Below are 20,604 nucleotides of genomic sequence, written 5' to 3' on the forward strand. Positions count from 1 at the left end.
GTTTGAATTTTGGCAATTTGAACAGTGACTCTGCAGTACTATAAATGTAATGTAAAGCAGAAATGTTAGACCCTAAAAGAAGTTGCAAGCCACTACAGTTTTTCACTCATGAAAATATTTATGATCTTTTCAACCTGTTGTTTCCAGACAGTTCAATTGCTAAGCAATATAGCTATGCAAAATGGTATACCTTGCTACTTTTGGTATAGCTTCACATTTGTGTGCAAAACCTGAACAAAAAAAACAAAAGAAATTCATTTATGTTATTGTTTGATGAAAGTGTGAATGAAGATCTGAAGGAAAAACAGCTAGAAATCCACATTTGCTTCTCCTGTGATGATGAGGTAGAAACATTTTATTATATATGTGAATTTATTGGACATGGTACTGTGGGTGATGTATACAAAGAGATATCCAGTTGTATCATAATCTTTGGCTTTAAACACCTTCTACAAGTTTCAATGAATGAGCCTAATGTGAGCCTAAAGGTTTTAAAAGATCTTTCAAAGTGATTCAAACAACAAACCAGCCACAAAATTTTATATGTTGGAATCTGTGGACTGCATCAATTATACCATGCCTTTCAGTTGAGGTATGGAAGTTGTAATTTCCAGTATCTACATTCTATTGCCTGATGCTTCTGCAAGATGACAGGATTTAAAATTTTTAATTTGCTGTGCTTTGCTTCCCCTGAAGTTCCGCAAGCACAGGTCAGTATTAACTTTTCATCTGTTGCATTATGATACAACTTTTTATAAATTTAATGTTTCTATTTTAAGCTGTAATTATTTTTATAATTTTTTTTTATTGTTGTATATTTATCATGCTTGATGAACAACGTTATCCTGAAGATGACCTAAGAAGTTTGTAATGTAGCTCTTTACTTTATTTTAAGAGTTTTAATACACATATTAGCTGTCTTGACCTACATTTTTACTTCAAGAGGGTTTCTCATCATCATGGGATTTTTATTTAATTTAAACATTTCATTTTTGTTTTTGATGGCTGGACAATGTGGAACCAGCAGTGAGAGAGTTGTACTTTCTCTATATTAAGTCCTGCTGTACTGCTGTAAAGACCAAAAAATCACTCATCTTGGTGTCATTTAGAAGACAACCAAACATCCTCTTATGACTGCCAAATTACATTTTTTCACTACATTATCAAGAGCAGTCCAACTTTTTTAAAGGTTTATTAGGCTGACAATCCAATTAATCTATTCATTGGGAAAGATCTTGGATTGCTGATCAAGGTTGTATTGCATAATGTCCCAAAACCAAAGGTTATGAACATGGTAATCACCTTGGCAACTTTATCACATTTGGAAATAACTGAGAAGGAAAAATCAACTTAAGGGTTCAAAAGTGGAGGAAGTTTTTGGCAGAGAAATTCATAACAACAGATAAGGATGTCTCAGCTAGACAAATGTGTGAGCTTAGAATGGACTGTCAGTGGCATGCAAGTTCATAAGAAATTTCCAGTATCTTATCTCCTTTCCTTGTTAGATATTTTACTTAGATAGATTGTAGGTAAATGACCAAATAGTTGAAGAAAGCATCATATACACTGAAATTGAAGCAGACATAAAAAATTATGGAAGAAACAGACAGAATTAAGGGCACAAAATGTAATGCTGTCAAAAAGCAGTTTCTAGAATTTCTTGATGAAATTATCTTTGGAGAAAAGACTGTTTGTTTTTTAGGACTTTGACACCACAAAAGATAAAGTAAACAAACTCTAACCTTGCAGAGGGGGGGGGAGTATTCAGACTTTTGATAGGTTGTCCAAAAGTTGCTAATCCTCTCCAAACCACTGTTGAATGTGGGTTCTTGATAAACAAAGAGGTGACCATGGAAAATCTAGCTAAACCATCTGTCATAGCCCAAAGAGTGATAATTGATTATGTGCAAAATGTTAGAGGGATAAATAAATTATCAGTAACCAAGGAACTTAAAGTTGCTTAATTACATTGTGAATGTACTTTGGTAAAATCTTGTTACATGGGCAGAAATGAGTGCTTGTAAGTTTAGGGTAAATGAGGTATCAGTAACTGAGCAGCAAATATCACTAATTGCCTAGCTTTAGTCCATACCACCTTTCCAGGGATTCGTTCATACTTATGCAATGTTGAAATACTATACATATTAATTGTTGAGATAAAACTTTGATGGAGGGAGGTACAGAACCCATGGCTTACTCCTCCAGATTTGCACTTGATCGTACAACATTAAAAATACAATTATGCAATTATAACTTAGAAACATAACACAAAAACAACAAATTTATATTAACATTTAAAACAGTCAGAGTTGGAAGTGGTTGGTTTCAGCCAGCTCCCTCTATTAAGTAATTCAAAATTAGAGACACATAGCCTTATTTACTTTGCAATAACAAATACAGGGCATGCTAGTTTAGTGGTAATGAGAGTGTAACCTAAGATACTTAAATGATGAATCGCCTCTCTTTTCTCATTATATAGCTTTGTTTACAACAAACGAACATAGTGGCAGTATTTCAGTTTCTTGGGTAGTTAGGATGATCAAATCCAATAAATAATTGGAAACTAATTTTGATTGGTTGAGTATTTTTGTGACATTAATCAGAATTTTATTGATTATTTTATGTGTCACTATTATTTATTGATAACTGATTATGTATGTGAGATTTCATTTCAAAGTACTTCAAACAATTAGAAAAGTATGTTTATAATTAATTATAATTTTATCTTAAAACCTTAACTCTGGAAGTTTTAATTAGTGGATCAATGATTTTGTCATTGGAAAATTAAGAAAAGCTAAATCTTTCCTTATGTACCAGTATTTTGTTTTATCATTTCTTGAATATTTAAATATTTTAGTAGACATTATTTAAAATGGGTATGAGACAAATATCATATATACTGTCCCACATTGTAAGAAATTTGCACATGTTCAGTAGTGATAGATTCAGAAGTGATGCCACTCAAATATGAAATATTTGTAGTATTTTAGTGCTTACAATAAGATTTTGGTGGTCAGATATCAGTTTGTCATGTTTAATAGTTTATAAGAGTCACCTAAGCCTAATTATTCTTGTAGAAGCAGTAAATAGTAAAATTGTACACAGTGCATGCATGAACAACAAAACAAATTATGTAATTACACTTTTTAGAGTTAATAAAAAGTGGCCTGAGGCAGTGAAGAAATTGGTTTGTAATAAAATGAAGATACTAATATCTTAACACATCCAAATATTATACTAACTACTAACATGAAAAAAAAATTACATGTTGAAAGATGTTTTAAATATCCTGAGATAAAAGTAAACTGCTGGTGTAATTTATTTTATAGTTGTTGAAAATGATGTAAAGTTTTTTGATATAAGGGCTATTTATGTTTTTTATTTAGGAGAACCTAGTTTATGACAGTAACATTTTGTCTCACTTATGTTTTCCTGATGCAAATTCCTTGAAACCAACTTCAGTGTATAAAAGGTTAGTAGTTTTAGGCCTAGTTTTTGGTAACCAAAATATTACCTTCTAAAGTCTTCAGAAACAAATAGTTTTAGGAAGTGAAGTGTGACTAATAGCAGCTGATGAGGTACAATGATGAGAACACTTATATTTGAATAGTATAAGCAGTAAACTAGAAGTTTGGTTATTTTTCATGTATTATCTAGTGAGAGCTTCTTTTTCATGCTGTTTGACGAAAAGGATGAAAAAATACATGGTTATTGTTGTCGTCTGCTGGTAAGTGTGTGAATAACTTAATTATTCAATAAAGATTTAATAGTTATTTTTTATTGAAATAAAAATATAGTAAAATATATCAATGGTTTGACTTATTAAATCATTACAAAAATAATTGTTGAAACTGTGAAACATTTGCACAACAGTGTTTAACTAGCTATTAAATTGTGAATAAAATCTATATTTGTATATTTTTTCTTTTGTTTATATGAATGGCTAATGTGTTTTTGTGTGCACCATTTTATTATGAATTAACATAGCTTATTAATGTATTGTTTGCCATTTAATGTTTTCATCTTTTGGGATTTGAAAATTATAAAGTCAGAGTTTTTGTTTATTTTTGATTTGAATCAGAACATTCATTTGATCATCTAAAATTTCAAAGTAATTTGATTTTTTTTTTAAGGGCGGTCCTTCTCAACCTTCTACATCATTTGTAACATTCCCAGCTGCTGTGTGCATTTTCTCTGTCTCTTGTCTTTTGCCATTTTACCTTAAGGTAGGTACTGATTAGAGAGATTAGTTGATTACTTTTACTTTTGTAACATTTGAGGAAACTGTAACTGTAAATAACCCAAGAAAATCAAATTTGGATGAAAAAGATAATTCTGTCTTGAAGCATTATATAAGGAACTAATAAAATGTATTTGCAATTCATACAGATGCTGTGTGTTACACTGAATAATTTTGTTATAAATTAAAGATCAGGGTGTAATGTAGAAGTTTGGGAAATAAAATGTTATGCAGGTTGTTCGGAAAGTCACTGTGCAGTTTTGTCTGTTAATAAATATATAAGTGCACAATGACTTTCTGAACACCCTGTAGAAGAAAGTTAACCAAAATTATAAAGTTAAAATGTTTTTACTTGGAACATCTTGTACCTAATTAGCATCATATATTCAGAAGTGATACCACTTTAACATATGCTCCTGAAACAGCTATTATTATTTAAGTAAGGTTGTGCTGAACAGATATCAATCTTTGTCATATCTGGCAGACCATAATGATCAACTAATTCTGATTATTTTTGTAAAATTCCTTGTAAAGGCAATAAATACTAAAAATTGTGTATGGTGCATGCAGGAACATGAATTATACAATTAAAACAAATTACATAATCTGCACTCTTTAGAGTTAACACTGTTGTCAGAGATAGGTCAAAATGCATGTATTACAACTTTTTTAAGAAGTCACTTTCAAAATTTAATATTATTTAAGGTTTTAATTGTCTTCTTTGTTGTGGAGTCATAAACTAAAAAGTCAGACCCATTTTCCTTGCCCAGCTATCACACCCCAAATTGTCATTGTTCTCTCTGATGTTTTGTATTTTATTATTTCTAACCAATAGAAAGAAAAAAAAATATTATATCCAGTAACAAATAATCTATTGTTTTTTGAACAGGGCATTATTTATTTCATAATTCGGTTTCCAATTTATTCTGAGAGGAATAATGTTAATGAATTTAGCTGAATTTTTGAAGACTTATCTTACATTTAGAAAGCTGGAAGAATTATGATAGTTATAGGACATTATTTGTTTTTTCCTGACATTATGCTGTTGTCTTAAGTATGGTATTTTTAATTGAACAAAAATTAATATAGTAGTATCATTAGTATAAAAATTAGTCTTAAGTTTCATTTAAAGTTGAGAACAATGGAAAAGAAAACCCAGGTTAAATATTGTGTCTTTTGTATTACATGTGTATTCTTTATTTATTATTATAAAAGTAACTACAATGTAAAAATTAGAATATTATTAAGTTAAATAAAATAAGATGTTAAAAAAAATTCTTTAAGAGGTATATTCATGAGCAGCTCATGGTTTACATGATTTGATATAGTAACATGAGCTACAAGTTTGCTGAATGGTTTACCACTTGTGAGGCAGGATTATTAGTTACACATGGTTCATGTGACAATAAATAGAATTTAAGTATTAACAGTAATGTTCTGTTATGGGCTTTTAGCTATTTCAGATAAACAGCTATAGTTTCCTGTTACAATTTACAGTCATTCTAGAGGAAAGAAATGCGTAATTTAGATTTATTTTGTATTTTTTTTTGTTAGAGTTAGAGTAGATAGACAAAATATAAAGTTTTCTTGACAAAGTATTGATATTTATTTTGGAAGTCTTAGAGATTATACAAATGAAATTGGATAATTTTTCAGATGAAGAAAACTATGTTTAGTTTATCTTAACATGAACATCATTTAGAGCATTCAACGCTTTGACTCTGTATATTCATGGAGAAATTTTTAGTAAAAGTACTTGATTTAAAATGTGTATTTTGTTTTTGTCTACTGAAGGACTTATAATGTTTGCTGAAAACTTGTGATACTTCATGAAGATACACATAACATATTAAAATTATAGTATGGAGTCTCTGATGTTCACTCTGGTATCAAGAACTCAGTTGAATCAATCAACCCTGTAGCAAGAGTTAATCAGAAATAACTGGCAATAATGCAGAAATTTTCTTCATAGCCTGTTCTTGACACTATTTTAAAATTCCCCACTTCTGTTGATAGAAAAGTGATTTTGCAATAGAATGAATGGTTCTAATATTTTAATCCATGGAAAAGTTAAAATAATATTACATGTGAGACAAGATGTGCACTCAGTAGAGCTTTTCTCTGTCATGCTATGTTGACCACATTTGATTCTCAAAAAATATGAAAATGTGTCTACAAGTCACTTGTTATGAAAGACATGAACCATTTTTGGCAAGACAGTGAAAAATAAACATCTACATGTCCACCAAGTTTCTTCAAAATGTGATAATTTTTTAATGAATTGTAGAGCAATTATAGTGTGAAAAATCATTCTCCAAGTTAACAATTAGGTATTTGTTTTTTTATTTTCTAACTTTGTTATGACCTTCACTCTCCAAAAACTAATCTCTTCTAAGTTGATGATATTTCACAAGTATATTAACTCTTGTCCTAGTTTGTTTAGGTGTATTTAAAAAATATTTCTAAGAAACACACAGCGGGATGAAAACTTAATCTCTGTCCACTTTTGGCAGTGGAGGCAAAAAGTATTTCCAAAATTCTAAGAATTTTTGCTGTAGTTGATTTTTAGGACACGTGGTCTTTTAATACATATTGTTACTTTGAAAATATAATTGTAATATTCTGTGCAGTGTATGTGTATGCATGCTTATACATTTCTATATGCTTGGTGTTTTGTGTTAACTCTTTCAACATGAGCTTGGTCAATTTGACAAAACATGGGCTGTTTGTACTTGTTTAGTCTTTATATATTTAATACTTCTAACTTTCAATATAGTGTGTATATTTTCACAAAATCTAACACTTTTAGTAAACATAATGAGTCTCTCACAAAAAAAATCAAATATTTAGTAAAGTATTTTTAATAAATTAATATAAAGGTATATCCATTAATGTATTGAATATTTGTTTTGAATAGTCCACGTGTGAAGTAATTTTTCTCCTAAGATTAAAAGTTCTTTACCTCGACGTAAAAATATCAATTTTCCATTGTTTGCAATCTCTAAAATATTGTAAATATATTTCAGACATATTTTTGCAGTAAAACTTTATATTTTGATTCCTTTGTCCCAACTCAAAATGGACTTGGTAAAATTGACCAATCTTGTAACCACCAAAACAAAAAACCAAAATCAATCTAAATTACACATTGTTTTCTTTCTAGAATGTCCTCAAATTGTAACATGAAACTACATTAGCTTATAGTAAGTAATTTGTAGTTTGTACCAGTGAATATCTATTGATGATTAAATTTCATTGTTCTATTGCCCTTTGAATTGTGTTTATCTGCTATCCACACCATTATAAGTTCTAAATCACTTGGGTCACATGCTGCTAACATTACACTATCAAATTGTATTATACATGTACTGCTTGTACATGTGCCTCATGAAACATTTTCATTGTGTTCTTAGTTATTTTACCTAATCTAATAATGCACTAAATTATTTTTATTTCATTAAATAATGCACCAAAGAACATAGATTAAGTACACAATTTCCCCTAACTCTGAAGATTTATCTGTCTTTCTAACTATACAATGAGAGCTGTTACAAGTTTATTCAAGCTAGTAATTAAATTTCCCACCAGAACATCGCTTGTGCTCTGAGTAAAATTGACTATTATTTTTTCAGAATACATTATATAATGTTATTTGATAGATGGAAAACTTGACTTTCTTTTGAAATAATAATCAGTGATGTCGAGAAACCCACTTGTTGAGAAATTTATATGCAAAAACGGCTCTTTTGGGTTGAGAAAATATTTTACATAGAAGAGCGAACAACGTTTCGACCTTTCACAAAGAACCTTTGTGAACCTGACGATGACCGAAGAAGGTCGAAACGTTGTTCGCTCTTCTATGTAAAATATTTTCTCAACCCAAACGAGCCGTTTTTGCATATAAATGACTTTCTTTTGGTTATAGGTAACATACAATTAAATGTAAGAGAAAACTATTAACCATTCCTGAAAGAGAGGATGTGATAGGGGAGTGTTGTAGAAGGGTCTGGTTTTCTATTTGATAACTCTGTAGCCAAAAAAATATTGAAGGCTATAAAAATTATGGTTTGTTTAAGCAATGATGGTCTTATAGTGAGTAATTTACATTTAATTTTGTACTTATTGTAGGGGTGATGGATAAAATATAGCTGCCTAAAGAAAAGTCATGTATCACATTAGGGGAAATTCAGTATTTTTTTTAAATATTGCATTTTAAAATTAAGAACTTGAAACTCATATACAAATAGAGTATTGATTATTAGCTAAATATTTATACTATAATAATTGGAATAACATAAAAAGTAATTTAATAAATTTTGAATGTAAGACACTAAAACTTTGTTATGTGTAATAAAGGAAACTCAGGTTGAGAGGATTAACTGCTGACTATACTTCTGTGCTGAAACAGTCTGCCTTTTTGCAGTATAGATCAAAATAGGTTAAGTCAAAAGAACCATTGGTTTTGTTTTTTTAGCTTTTGGGAGAATTAGAAAAATGTTTTTCTCATCCTGAACTGGTGTGGTGTAACATCCTGACTCTGCTTCATAAATCAAAACTTCCAACACCAGGAGAAGCTTTGTCTGTTTCCTATCAAAATATAGTGAGTAATGGATTATTGTTGCAAAATATCAGCATTAACTGAATGAGTATAATATATGAAAGACAAATATATAAAAATTTTTGTTTTGTACTATCATTATTATAAGAATTTATTGTTAAGCTACTGAAATGTAGTGATGTCCTTCTAAGGTTATAATTGTGAGATAATTTAAACTAAAAATAATCAGTGTTGGTTTTGTTTTCAGAAAGTTATCAATTTTTGTTGTATGTCTTACTACATTTAATTAAAGATTTTGAATATGTGTAAATCCATTTTACAATATTGCTGTGTCAGAGGAGATAAGTGAAAACAGTATTCTTTAAAAACTGTATAAGGATTTTATGATAAATATAAGTTTTGTATATAAAATGCTGAAACAATGTTAATCACATCTTACTATTATAACTTAAAAGTTTAGGAGATGTGTTAGATTGTACCTATTGCATGAGCTAATGAAAATTACTTTTTATAAAGCTAGGCCTGTTCTTGTTTAAAATACAGAAATTGTGGATAAAAGAAAATAAATATGAGAATAACAAAAATTTGTTGTTTCTACAGTTCTACATATTTTCATAATTTTGTTACTTGATCCAAAAAGATGTAAAAATATTAGCTTTTCTTTATGTAAAACTTTTAAGTCATGTAAGATTGTATATACAACATTTAGTTTCAGTTGTCATCAGGGGCTGCTTTTATAATTTACAATAACTTTATGGCAGGTGTCATTAAAATATGTAATATGACAAAAGTTTGAACTTAGTATTTTTTTCTTTTTCTGATTCTTCACCTTTGAGAAACATGCACTGCATCACAGAGTATAAAAATTATAACATACTTTATTCTTATAACACTGAATGCTATTAGAAAATCACAGTTAAAAGGTTTGATAACTGATTTGCTTGACACAAATGAATAAATCTACTTCTGTACTGTTTGTAGAAAGGAAATGCAAGTAATTTAAGCAGTTTGATGATTTTAGTAGAGGAGTCGACATTTCATTTTCATATTGAAATTGAAATTTCTATTAGTTAAAAAACTCACATTTGAAATTTTAAAAGAAAAAGTTTTTGGTTGGTGTAAATTATTTGCACTTAAATTTCAGGATACTGGAACATCTTGAACATCTAAATGAAAGAAGAAAGGGTAATTGAACATGAAATGTAGATTTACATGCACTTTGGATGTTTCAGTCAAAAACTAAACCATACAAGTCTGACTTGTGCTTTTATGGTTGTCATTAATAGCATCTAGTAGTGGTAAAGGAAGATGATATGTTAATATCAAAGTTCATTGTAGTTACCAAAAAATAACAGAAGAAACAAGAGCATACAATGTAAATGTTTCAAAAATCAGTATACTCTGATATATGAAACTCCAGCTTAGGATAACAATGTTACTACAGTTCTTAACAACAGCACCAATTATGTAAATATTGTGCATATATTATGTAACTGTTACATTCATATATACAGACTTGAACTTCTTAATGCCAGAAATATTTTTCAGAATATTTCTGGGTCTTAGGTTTCAAAAATTCTTAGTATGTGTAGTTTCTGAAATTCACAAAACCATGATTCATCCAACTTTTTGTTTTTTAATTTTGTGAAGCTATTGCTAGATAATTTATACCTCTTGAGTAACCATTGAATCATTCTTGTAACAAGATACATCTTAGCCACTCTTATCCTTGTACACAGTTGTAAAAAAAATAACAAAAAGAAATGGAACATAAACATTTACATTTCTCCTTTTAGTAATTAAAAACTGCCTTTTATTTAATTTCAAAATACACTTTCCCACTTAAGTTTATATAGTTTGTCTAGCCATCTGCTTCCCTCTGTGCCTAGGTAGGGTAAAAGTGTACATACCAAGACCATTTACAGGGTAACATTCAACATGGCATTATGTCATAGTTATCAGTGATTCTTTTTACCTTACATTTCTGATTTAGTGGCAGTTTGTGGTAGAGGGAAGGAAATACTAGATACAATATGCAGAGATACTGAAAAACTGTAGATATGCATTTTGGAAGTTTTGGGGTTATGCAACATACAAACTACATGATGGACAAAGTATTTTTGATCCACATGAACCTCTTTAAAGATACAAGTAATACAGTTTGGAGCTATAGCATACATTCCTTTTCTATTATGAGATTGGTTCATTGGATAACATTTGTTAAAATTTTGAAACTTCTTTTAATCATACACATAGCTCAAGTATAGGAAGTTTATTGAAGTATAGGAAATAATTTGTTTAACCATCTGATTGTTAATAGAGGATTGTGTCTCTGTCATCCACACAGCTTAGTATATAATTCTTTATTAGCTTGTCTGGCTTACCTGATGTTCAGAGAGGAGTTTGTTTTCATCATCCACACAGTTTAGAATATTATTCTAATGTATGGGCCTGGCATTGCCAGATGGTTAAGACACTCGACTTGTAGTCCTAGGCTTACAGATTCAAATCCCTGTCACACCAAAACATGCTAGCTTTTTCAGCTATGGGGGCATTATAATGTGATGGTCAAATCCATTATTCATTGGTAAGAGTAGCCCAAGAGTTGGCAGTGGGTGGTGATGATTAGCTGCCTTCTCTCTTGTATTACACTGCTAAATTAGGGACGGCTAGTGCAGATAGCCCTCATGTAGCTTTGTGTGAAATTCAAAACAAACCAATCTAATGCATGGGAAATAGTTTGTTGAGCCATCTGATTATTAATAGAGAAGCTTATCTTTAACATTCACATAAATCAGTGTACTTTGATATTTACACTATTTATTGACAAAGATATAAAATCATAACTGTCTACTAGCCTTTTCACATTAGAACATCTATTTTCACGTACATATCTGTTTGTATTACAGTTTTTGAGTAAAAAAAAATAAGTATTACATATAGGAGTCTGTAAATTTATTTGAATAGTTTGTTTGAGAAATGCAGAGTTATGATTCTTCCTCCTCAAATAAACAAAAACATGTTCTCTCATATTTTGTTAAGGGAACTAAAAACTTAGATACATGTGATCAGTTACTGTAGAATAAGAAAAAATTATCTTGTGTCACCTAATATTAGCTGAATGTTCAGATCTGTTTAAAGTTACAGGTATTGAATGTTTAATACAGTAACATGCTAATGTTCTTGGGAAGAATTGAGTTTAATTGAAATTGCTATTATAATATGCTAACTCTATATCTCTACATTGAACAGTAACTTTAGACTTGAAAAGTAAAAAGACTGATTTAACCCTTTCGTGGTTACCAACAAGGTATATTATGCATCTACAGTTCTTTTGCATTAATTCCAATTTCTATTAATATGGTTGTGCCTTGGTCCAGTTCCTTCTAATGATTAATTAAGAATTAAGGATTAGATAATGTTTTGCATACACATTTAGTACTTTAAAACAACCATAACTCAAGATTCATTGCCCATGCATTCATGTTTGTTTGATATTAGATGTTATAAGAGTTAAAAGTTTTATGAATTATTTGAATAACCTTTTATAGTACTTTTTGAAAGTTAGATATGTATTTTTAGCATTCATTGATATAGTCATTTTCAAATGTTTGTAACCATATTCATTCTACAAGTCGTTTTTTATTGTTTGCTGATATTCTCATAAATTAATATAAATTGACTTTAACAATTTGTATAAAATGTTTGTTTGTTTTTATTTTACATGACATTAATCTTATGTCATGGTATATTATGCTTGGCAAAGTTTTTATAATACCTATTACAGCTCATGAGTCAGTTCAATAATTTTACCATTTATTAATTAATGTTTGTATTTTATATTTTCTATGTAAGTGTGAAAATATAACATTATTTTCAGCAACATCTTAACTATAAATAAAATGTCATGACTTGTCCTGTCTTGTTTGTACTTTTTTTCTACATTTGACCATTAATTATAAAGTGGAAACTATGAAAGAAATAATGTAAGTTTTAGGATGGTATTTGTGCAAGTAGGAAAGTATTACTTTTGTAAAATTGTTACCTGTCAACTTTTATTACCAACTTACATGTTATTATTCATACATTTATGTTTTATGTATTTTCTGCTTTATGTTTTGTTCAGTTAAATAGGATTTATGGAGTAGTTTAAAAAATAACGTAATTATTTGATTTTTTAGTAAATAAGAACATATTACAAATTATGAATTATGACTTTATATTTTGTGTATATGTTTACTCTCAAGTGCTTTTGTATTATCTCAAAAATATTTGTTTTGGTAACAGATGGAAATCTCTGTAATTAGACCACTAGAAGATGCAAAGTTTCGTGTAAGTTTTGAAGTTTGTTCATTAAAGTATATTAGATCACTCAGTGCTTCAGTGAAATAATTTATTTTTTAAATTATTCATGAACTTGATAGTATATGTTGTTAAGAAATCTGTTTACTGGTGAGAGTTGATCTTATAGTATGTTCTTTACAGAGAGTGTTGATGTTTTGTGATGTTGTATAGGGGAAGTTGATGTCATGCAAAGGAAAAGTTGATGTTGTATTCTGTTTTTATCAGTGAGTGTTGATGCTACATTATGCCATTTAAAGTCAAATTTCATGTTATATATTTTTTGTTACCTGAAGGAAAATTGACAAAGTTAATCCAACTTCTGGATGTTGACTTGCTGTTAAAAGTTATGGCATCTCAGTTATTGGAACGTAGAGTGTTATTTTTCAGTCAGTCTATCAGGTAATTTGTTCTAATATTCTGTCTTGTAGTTTATTTGTACCTAAAGCTGTTTAGTATTTGTTTACCATTTAGATTTATAATTTGATTTTAGAATTTTAGTGGTGTGTAACCCTATAACTTGTTAAAATATTAAGGAGTGATTTCTATCTCATGTGCACTGGGAGGGAGTCATTATGCAAATGCTATGACTTTTACAGCATTATATTTAAAATCTAACTGAAGAACTTTGTTATTAATGTATGTCAATAAAGTTAGCATGAAATGCAGTTTGTAGTTTAAAGTTCAATATTATATAAATTAAGTACTTAAATTTTCCTTCACTTCTGTGTATCATGTAATGTATCTGTTCTGAATTTTCCATTTTAGATTTTTGTTTTCCCTGATATGAGCTTTATTGCTTATTGATGTATATTTTAACAAAAGTAAGTAAAATGTTAAAACGAGAACTTACTAGGCTAGATAAAAGTTAAGTAACTATTTTTTTACTTCAAGGAATGCATAAAATGTATCTAGTTAAACATCTAGTGATGTAACTTCAAATTTTGTTTATCCTAACTTCTCAGCACTCCTGCTGAGTGATTAATTGTTAATTCTGGTGTTGAAGTACAAAGAGCAATAAAACAGTTAGATTAAATGAAATAATATTTAAATTGTTATGAGCCTGAGTGTTTAGAATAAATGTATTTTTCTTCTTCAATCTGCAGTCATTCTAGAAAGGAGAAAGGACAAATTTAGATTTACTGCTACTACTATTTTTTGTGGTGGTTACAAAGTCAGTCAAAGGGACCAAGAATGTAAAGAAAAGAATAGCTAAAAACACAGTTTACTGAAAAAAATATTCATTTAGGATATTCAAAAGGTTTTGTAAATGAAATATGAAATTTTAAAATAAATGTCTTTGTTGTTAACATAAATCACCTTATGCTAATACTAGTCAGACCAAGTGAAGTACATTCTGACAAATCTTTAGTAGAAATACTTTAAAAATACTTACTTTTATATATAACCTACCTGTAATGTTTACTCAAAGCTTACCACCTGTTTTAAATTCAGAATTTTAGAACTTACAGTAAACATTTATTCTCCAATATAAGCTTGGTCCAGTGAACCAACCCCATACACATAAGGTTTTAAAGTTTTAATGCCCTGTACTTTGCTATATACTATCTAAATTTATGGAAGAAAAAAAAAGTAATAGAGAATGTAATGTTTATTTAAAGCCCTACCAAAATAAAGAACTATTCATTGTTAAAAAGTGTTCTGTGTTCTCATTTCCATAATTTTCAGCATAAATTTTTGTAGGTGTAAAATTTTCCATAAAGGTCATAAAATGGTGACCTAAAATATTTGTGATAAAATTTGTTTTTTGAAGGGGCAATTTTTTTATTACATCACTCACAAGTTATTGAAATAATCATTTCATGATTATTTACTTTTGGCTATATTTCTCATTAAAATAAATGTGATGATTACCACTAGTTAATTGTTTTATCATAATACAGAAACTTGTTTCTAGTAACCTAAAATATCTTATAAGTAAAAGACTTGACAATTAGAACAACCTTTTTACATTAGAAAGAAAAAATCATGTATATAGGAGTAAAGCTGTCAGAAAATTCTCACAAAATTATTAAGGCCTGACAAAACATTTGAATTCTAATTTTTTAAAAAACAAATACTAAATGTTTGTGTAAGATAAAATTTAAAAACATCATCTCATTAAAAAAAAATCCCAAACAAAATAAATATAACATGTTTTCTGCTTTTCTTCAATTGTGTTTGGTTACAGCTTATCATTTGACAATACCATAACAGTTTTAGTGACCATAAGAATTAATTAAACAGTATCATAATGCATATGCGGTAAGGTTGTAATGATAAGGTATATAATTCTTGATGTAACCAGTGGTACAAGTGATTACCAACTCTAATTACTAAACTGCTGCCATCCTCATTGAGAATTGAGAAGGACTGTAGATGTAGGCAGGAGACAGGATTCAATTGTGCTTTTGTGCTAAAATGAAATAAATGTTATCTGTTTATCTTTATTACCTTCCTATTGGAAATTATCAGTTATCCAAATGGCTTCAAAAGGGATATGTAGGCTTTACTATTTCAGAGTGCACTAACAGTTGAATAGATCTAGATAGCTTTTATTCTTCTTGAATGTGTGTGTATTTGTGTATATGTGTTGTATTCCATTATTTTATATTATTCTGTGTTGTTATATAAATTTTATCTCTGACTGATGAACATGTAGGTTGGTATTATATAGTTTTATATGCCATTTGTACTCTTGATTTCTGATCATTGTTGGTTGTTTTGTTTCTCCACTGTATTGAAACTGACATCCACAATAGATCTTATAAATTGTGTTTTTAATCTCCATTGGGTTTTTAAGAAATATGGTATGTAATACTTACAGTTGCTTTATATTACAGCTCCTGTATACTGTTCTGATTTTATGTTACTTACATGTTCTGTGTGTTTTGACAAAAATTTGGATACAGGAGAATATGACTGTGTTATTAATTTTTATCTTGTTTATTTTTGGTGTTTTAATACTATCAGGTATCCAGTATTAGAGCTGAGTAATTAGTGTAATTTGGTTATTAATTAACTGCCAGGCCTTTTAATTAATTACATTATGCTAATTGATTATTTTTGTATAAGATTTATCCTTTCTTAACAGACATTTTTGAAATACCATTTATTTAACATGATAGACATCTTCACACACAACAATTTTCAATTTACTTTTTTAATTCCAAACTGTTGTAATGGAATATATGAATTGAAAACTATAACTAGCTTATAGTGCCATGCTGTATATTTCTTAGAAATGTTCATAAGACTATTGAAATTACTTGATTTTGTTTATGAAAAGCAAGTTTAGAAATTTTGTGAATGATTATAAATCAGAATAATGTTAAACGTAAGAGTGACTAGTTGGACAACAGGTTAATGTACATTTAGTTCTGGGATTGAGTCTACAATTTTACATAAACACAACTATAGTGAGACCTATAAGTATGTGATTGGGAATGAAACGCACAAATTTACACGTAGGTTACCAAGCACGTTGATGCTTTAGATGCATCTTCAGTGAACAGAGAGACAAACTTAACACATGCTAGTTCACTATTTTAGATGTTAAGAAGAATAAGGTTTTCATAAGTATCCAGTTATACAACAGTATACCAATGGAAAAATAAAATATCACTATCCTTATTAGATATTTATTTGTAATTGAACATGATGGTTATATTGCAATTAACATTGATAGGTACATTAACCTGCACCTATTAGTTGTCCAGTATATATAATATATATAATCAGTTGTAAGTGTATTTTATAATAATAATCTACATAATATAAAGTATAATGTAGAAAACAGTTTATTCATATATGATACTTGCAGGTTTTAATGCTGTATTAATTTATTGATTTTGTTATATTTCCTATGTTTGAAAGACTTGCATTGCTGAGTGGTTAAAGAATAGCAACTCATGAGCATTTGCCTTATGATCAGAGAGTTGCAGGTTTGAGATATGCTGGTGCCTGCCATAATTTCTACTTGGCAAACAAATTTTGAGGATAAAAGATGTGTTAAAACATAACACATATGAAATGTAAAGTAGAAAGTAAATGTTCATTTCATTTAGCACATTATACAGTTAAGTAACTTCTAAATTACAGATATTAAATTATGTAAAAATATAAATTTTACACCTTATTCAAAAACTAAAGAATACACTTATACAGTTGTAAGTTAGAAAACTTTTATGTAACATTTTAATTAGACAAAAATTGATGGTCGATGCTGCCAGTTGATATCCTTCCTTCTGATTTGGCAGTTCAAAATTGGAAATGGTGGCAGATAGCTTTAGTAGTTTTCCCATAACTCAAAATCTAAGAAACAATTATAACACCTAAAGCTGAAAGGATGAGAATGTTTGGTGGTAACATGAATCAGATCTGCAACTCTTGAACTGTAAAACAAACACTCTTATCAGCAGGCCATGCTGGACCAAAGCTGAAGAAATTTGAATTAATTGCAAAAAAAAAAATTCATAATGACAGTTGTTTCATAATTTGGGTAGTCCTAATAATTGAAAATGATATTATTAAGAGACTCTGATTTCGGTTAGTTGATTATTTTAATGGCATTAATCAATTTATTTGCAATTTTGATTAAATTGACAAATTTGTACAATACTAATCATTTCAAAGGTAATCATGTTAATTGTCCATCACTGTGGTATTCCTTGGCAGGAAGGGTTGCAGTGATGTGTTTTTCTTTAGTCATTAGTGTAGCATATTTCATATTATAAATCTTGTTTATTCTGCAGATTAGAGTCGGTTACATCCACCTTTACACTGTAGGGATGGTTTGGATGTTCTGTATTCATAATATGGCAGCACACACTAGGCAAGAAGCATTCCTGTGATATATGAATTTTGTGTCTTGATGACAGTTATATTTAGAAGCAAGATTTTATCTTCTATTTGTATTGTGAATAGTATAGCTGGATAATATATTTTCAGCTGGTTCATGAATTCTGTAAAATCGTCTAGTGTGTGTATATGTGACCATATTATGAATGTTTCATCATTGTGAATGTTCTAAATTTCAGGTCTTAGAGAAGTTGGTACAAATTAAGCCTCCTAAGTTTATGCAAAATACCCATTGTGAATTTGGAGAAATAGCAAAAATCAGAATTCAGGTGAACAACAGGCACAAGATTGGGCTTGTACTAAACAATGAGATATTTACCACCACCAGAGACTGGATGACTATTTGACACATCTGCCTTTATGCAATCCAATTCTTGCTAACACATATAGTACCTACCTTAAAGATAGTAGCAGATTATCAGCAAAAATGAATTAATAATTAGTAAATAATTCAAAAAGTAATGTTGTTAACTATTTAACAAAATTTAACCAATTTGCTGGTGGTTTTCTTTTTTCCTTTAGCTTGCCAATTTTCTCTTTTTTTTGGTTTGTTTCCAGCACATTATTTGATACTATCACAGCAGTTTTGTCATTGCTGTATCCATTTTCCTGGCAGCATCTTGTAATTCCATGTTTGCCAACTTGTTTGTTGGTCCAGTGTTGTGTAACCACTCCCTACCTGATTGGAGTCCTGAGTAGCAGTGCCCATACAGTGATGGAAATCCTTGATAACAAGGTTTGTTGTTTAATATTTGAATGTAATTTTGAGTTTTCCTATTATGATTTGTTTAGCTTGTGAAGCCCAGTGTGTCACAGTTAAACTAACCCAGTTTTATCAAGTCAGTTTAATTAACAAATTGTTGTGTGGCTCAGTGGGTTACAGCTCGACTAACCCAGTTCTGTCAAGGTAATTTCACTAACAGTTGGTGGTTATGAGGTATAATGTGTCATAATTAGACTAGCCCAGTTTGTCAAGTTAGTCACTTTCACTAACAGTTTGTTTAGATTGTGAGATGCAATGGTTCACAGGCTAGCTTAATTTTATCAAGTTAGCTTTACTAATAATTTGTTTTAGATTGTGAGGATCAGTATTCCAGAGTTTGACCAGCCCAGTTTACTCAGATTAAGCACTTGCCTTACAGAATATTTTATGATTTAAAGCTTTCAGTGAAATGTTTCCTGTGTCTTTTCCCTGAAAAGGCTTATAAATTTATCAGTTAAACATGGTCAGTGATCTTCCATTTGACTTTAGACTATTCTACCTCTTGTGCTTTCAAAATTTAATATTTGGAATTAATGAACAATATTTTCATTATTATCTTATAAAATGTTTTATGAAATTTAGTATGATATAAATGCCCATTAAGGGTACAAAGTGTACACGATGAAGTGCATTATGGATTATGATTCATTGCTTTCATAAGATATCTAAATCATTTTGTTGGATTTGTCTTGTAGACTTGTTGTGAGTAGAAGCATTGGATTATGTGCTTTTTTTTTGTACGAGTTATATATCATTGTGTATTACATTTACATTTTGATTAGATTTTTTGCGAGTAATGAAAGTAAGATATGAATATTTTAATTAGATATATATTTATCATTTTAAAGGGAGTTAAATAAACTCCCTTGTACAAGTGTGGCTCTCCTGTTGATGTCTTGAGGTTCCAGAGTTACATAATGATCAACTATATATTTAACTAAAATTAGCATCATAGTGTAGTTTATAGTTGAAATTTTTTACTTATCCAAGTATTAATTTTAAGATAAATTATTTAAAAATATTTTCCAACCTAATTTCTGTGTGTCAGATGATGCATCTGCATTCCAAATTATCCTTTCTTTTAGTTTACATAACTTCAGTATTATAGCTTATGCTCTGTCTGATTTATTTATTCTCAATATAATATATAAACACTTCTAAAGTGTTCAGTCTGCAAACTACTTCTTTTCGGAGAAATAAATACATTTCCTCAACTCACAACAAGAGCCTTGCTCATCTATATGTAACTTTAAAAAGCAGTACTATAAATTTCCAGTAATATAAAAGTTTCATGTTCATCAACTATAAATGACTGTCAGATTTATGTAGTTTTGAATGTCTTCTTCCTGTTGGTTATAAAATTGTACTACAGAGAAGTAGACATGAGTATACAAGAAGTTTTTAAAGGATGAATTAGTGGGTGGTACTACCCTCATAGGTTTGCAAAATATATTGATATCCCAGTAGATCAATACATTGGAAGTTCTTATTTTGTTTTCTAGCATGTGAGTATCTGAAGTTTATATTGGTTTTTACCAAATAGAGCATCATTTTTGGGACTCCAAGTGGAAGTATTCTTCCCATTTCTCTTAGTGAAGTAAGGGATCCATCCTTATCACTCCCAATTTCCAGTCACTGGTGCAGTGACCAGAGGTTTATTCCTCCTGTGTTATGCTTGAACTCATTATTCCACTCAAAGAAAAGAGGGCGAAGCCTTCTACCAATAACCCTATATGTTTTTTCCATATGTATGGTAGGAATAGAACCAGCCTATTTGGGAGTCTCCTCTTAATTCTGTTTCAGAGATTATTTTTCACTTTCTAGTTGAGCTTGACCCTTCTG

The 20,604-nt window shown here is 29.4% G+C and overlaps 2 protein-coding genes across 5 annotated transcripts in view; both read left to right on the forward strand.

Annotated features, from left to right (window-relative positions):
• LOC143258700 (uncharacterized) overlaps positions 1–13,299 on the forward strand; it is a 46,825-nt gene extending 33,526 nt beyond the window's left edge. Inside the window, exons 7-11 of one of the 4 annotated variants that reach the window (XM_076518129.1) lie at positions 3,387–3,472; positions 3,658–3,727; positions 4,134–4,226; positions 8,715–8,840; positions 13,086–13,299. In XM_076518129.1, coding sequence (XP_076374244.1) covers positions 3,387–3,472; positions 3,658–3,727; positions 4,134–4,226; positions 8,715–8,840; positions 13,086–13,190 — 480 coding nt within the window. In that variant the 3' untranslated portion in view covers positions 13,191–13,299. The remainder of the gene's footprint in view (positions 1–3,386; positions 3,473–3,657; positions 3,728–4,133; positions 4,227–8,714; positions 8,841–13,085) is intronic. The other 3 variants (XM_076518127.1, XM_076518128.1, XR_013032460.1) reach the window with 3 other exon arrangements.
• Positions 13,300–13,439: 140 nt separating this feature from the next.
• LOC143258701 (DENN domain-containing protein 2D-like) lies at positions 13,440–18,943 on the forward strand. Its single transcript, XM_076518131.1, has 2 exons — positions 13,440–13,541; positions 18,558–18,943. The coding sequence occupies exons 1-2, from the start codon at positions 13,489–13,491 to the stop codon at positions 18,796–18,798; spliced, it is 294 nt and encodes a 97-aa protein (XP_076374246.1). The 5' UTR covers positions 13,440–13,488; the 3' UTR covers positions 18,799–18,943.
• Positions 18,944–20,604: the final 1,661 nt, after the last annotated feature.

The sequence above is a fragment of the Tachypleus tridentatus genome, chromosome 8 (assembly GCF_004210375.1).
Source record: "Tachypleus tridentatus isolate NWPU-2018 chromosome 8, ASM421037v1, whole genome shotgun sequence".
NCBI classification, from domain to species: Eukaryota; Metazoa; Arthropoda; class Merostomata; order Xiphosura; family Limulidae; genus Tachypleus; species Tachypleus tridentatus.